This window comes from Pygoscelis adeliae, unplaced genomic scaffold (genome assembly GCF_000699105.1).
Source record: "Pygoscelis adeliae isolate BGI_AS28 unplaced genomic scaffold, ASM69910v1 C10032977, whole genome shotgun sequence".
Classification (NCBI taxonomy): domain Eukaryota; kingdom Metazoa; phylum Chordata; class Aves; order Sphenisciformes; family Spheniscidae; genus Pygoscelis; species Pygoscelis adeliae.
In genome coordinates, this window is record NW_008818149.1 from 1 (window position 1) to 319 (window position 319).

The 319-nt window shown below is 61.8% G+C and overlaps 1 protein-coding gene across 1 annotated transcript; it reads right to left on the reverse strand.

Annotated features, from left to right (window-relative positions):
* Positions 1-6: 6 nt before the first annotated feature.
* On the reverse strand, positions 7-315 carry LOC103912655 (neuroligin-2-like; the record flags this gene model as incomplete). Its single annotated transcript, XM_009319050.1, has 1 exon — positions 7-315. A coding segment is annotated over one exon (309 nt), but the record flags the coding sequence as incomplete, so codon positions are not given.
* Between the last annotated feature and the right edge of the window lie 4 nt (positions 316-319).

Sequence of the window (319 nt, forward strand, 5' to 3'; positions counted from 1 at the left end):
GTAGACGGGCGACTGGTACTCGGCGTGGAGCTTGGCCGTGGCCACCGCCGGGGCCACCCATTGGTGGTCGGTGAAGAGGGCCAACAACGTCTTACGCCTCATCTCCCCGTTGTCCCGGTCGGCCCAATCCGTGTACATGAACTTGATGGTCTCCCGTAGGATGTCCTTCCCCTCGGGGTAACCGTAGAGGTTGTCCACGAAGTTGGAGACGGTGAAGTCGAAGTAGGAGGCGGAGATGCCGTCCTCGCTCTCCAGCGAGTCCTCCACGAACTTCAGCCCCTCCCCCTGGTTGACGCCGATGAGGATGTCGTAGTTGAGG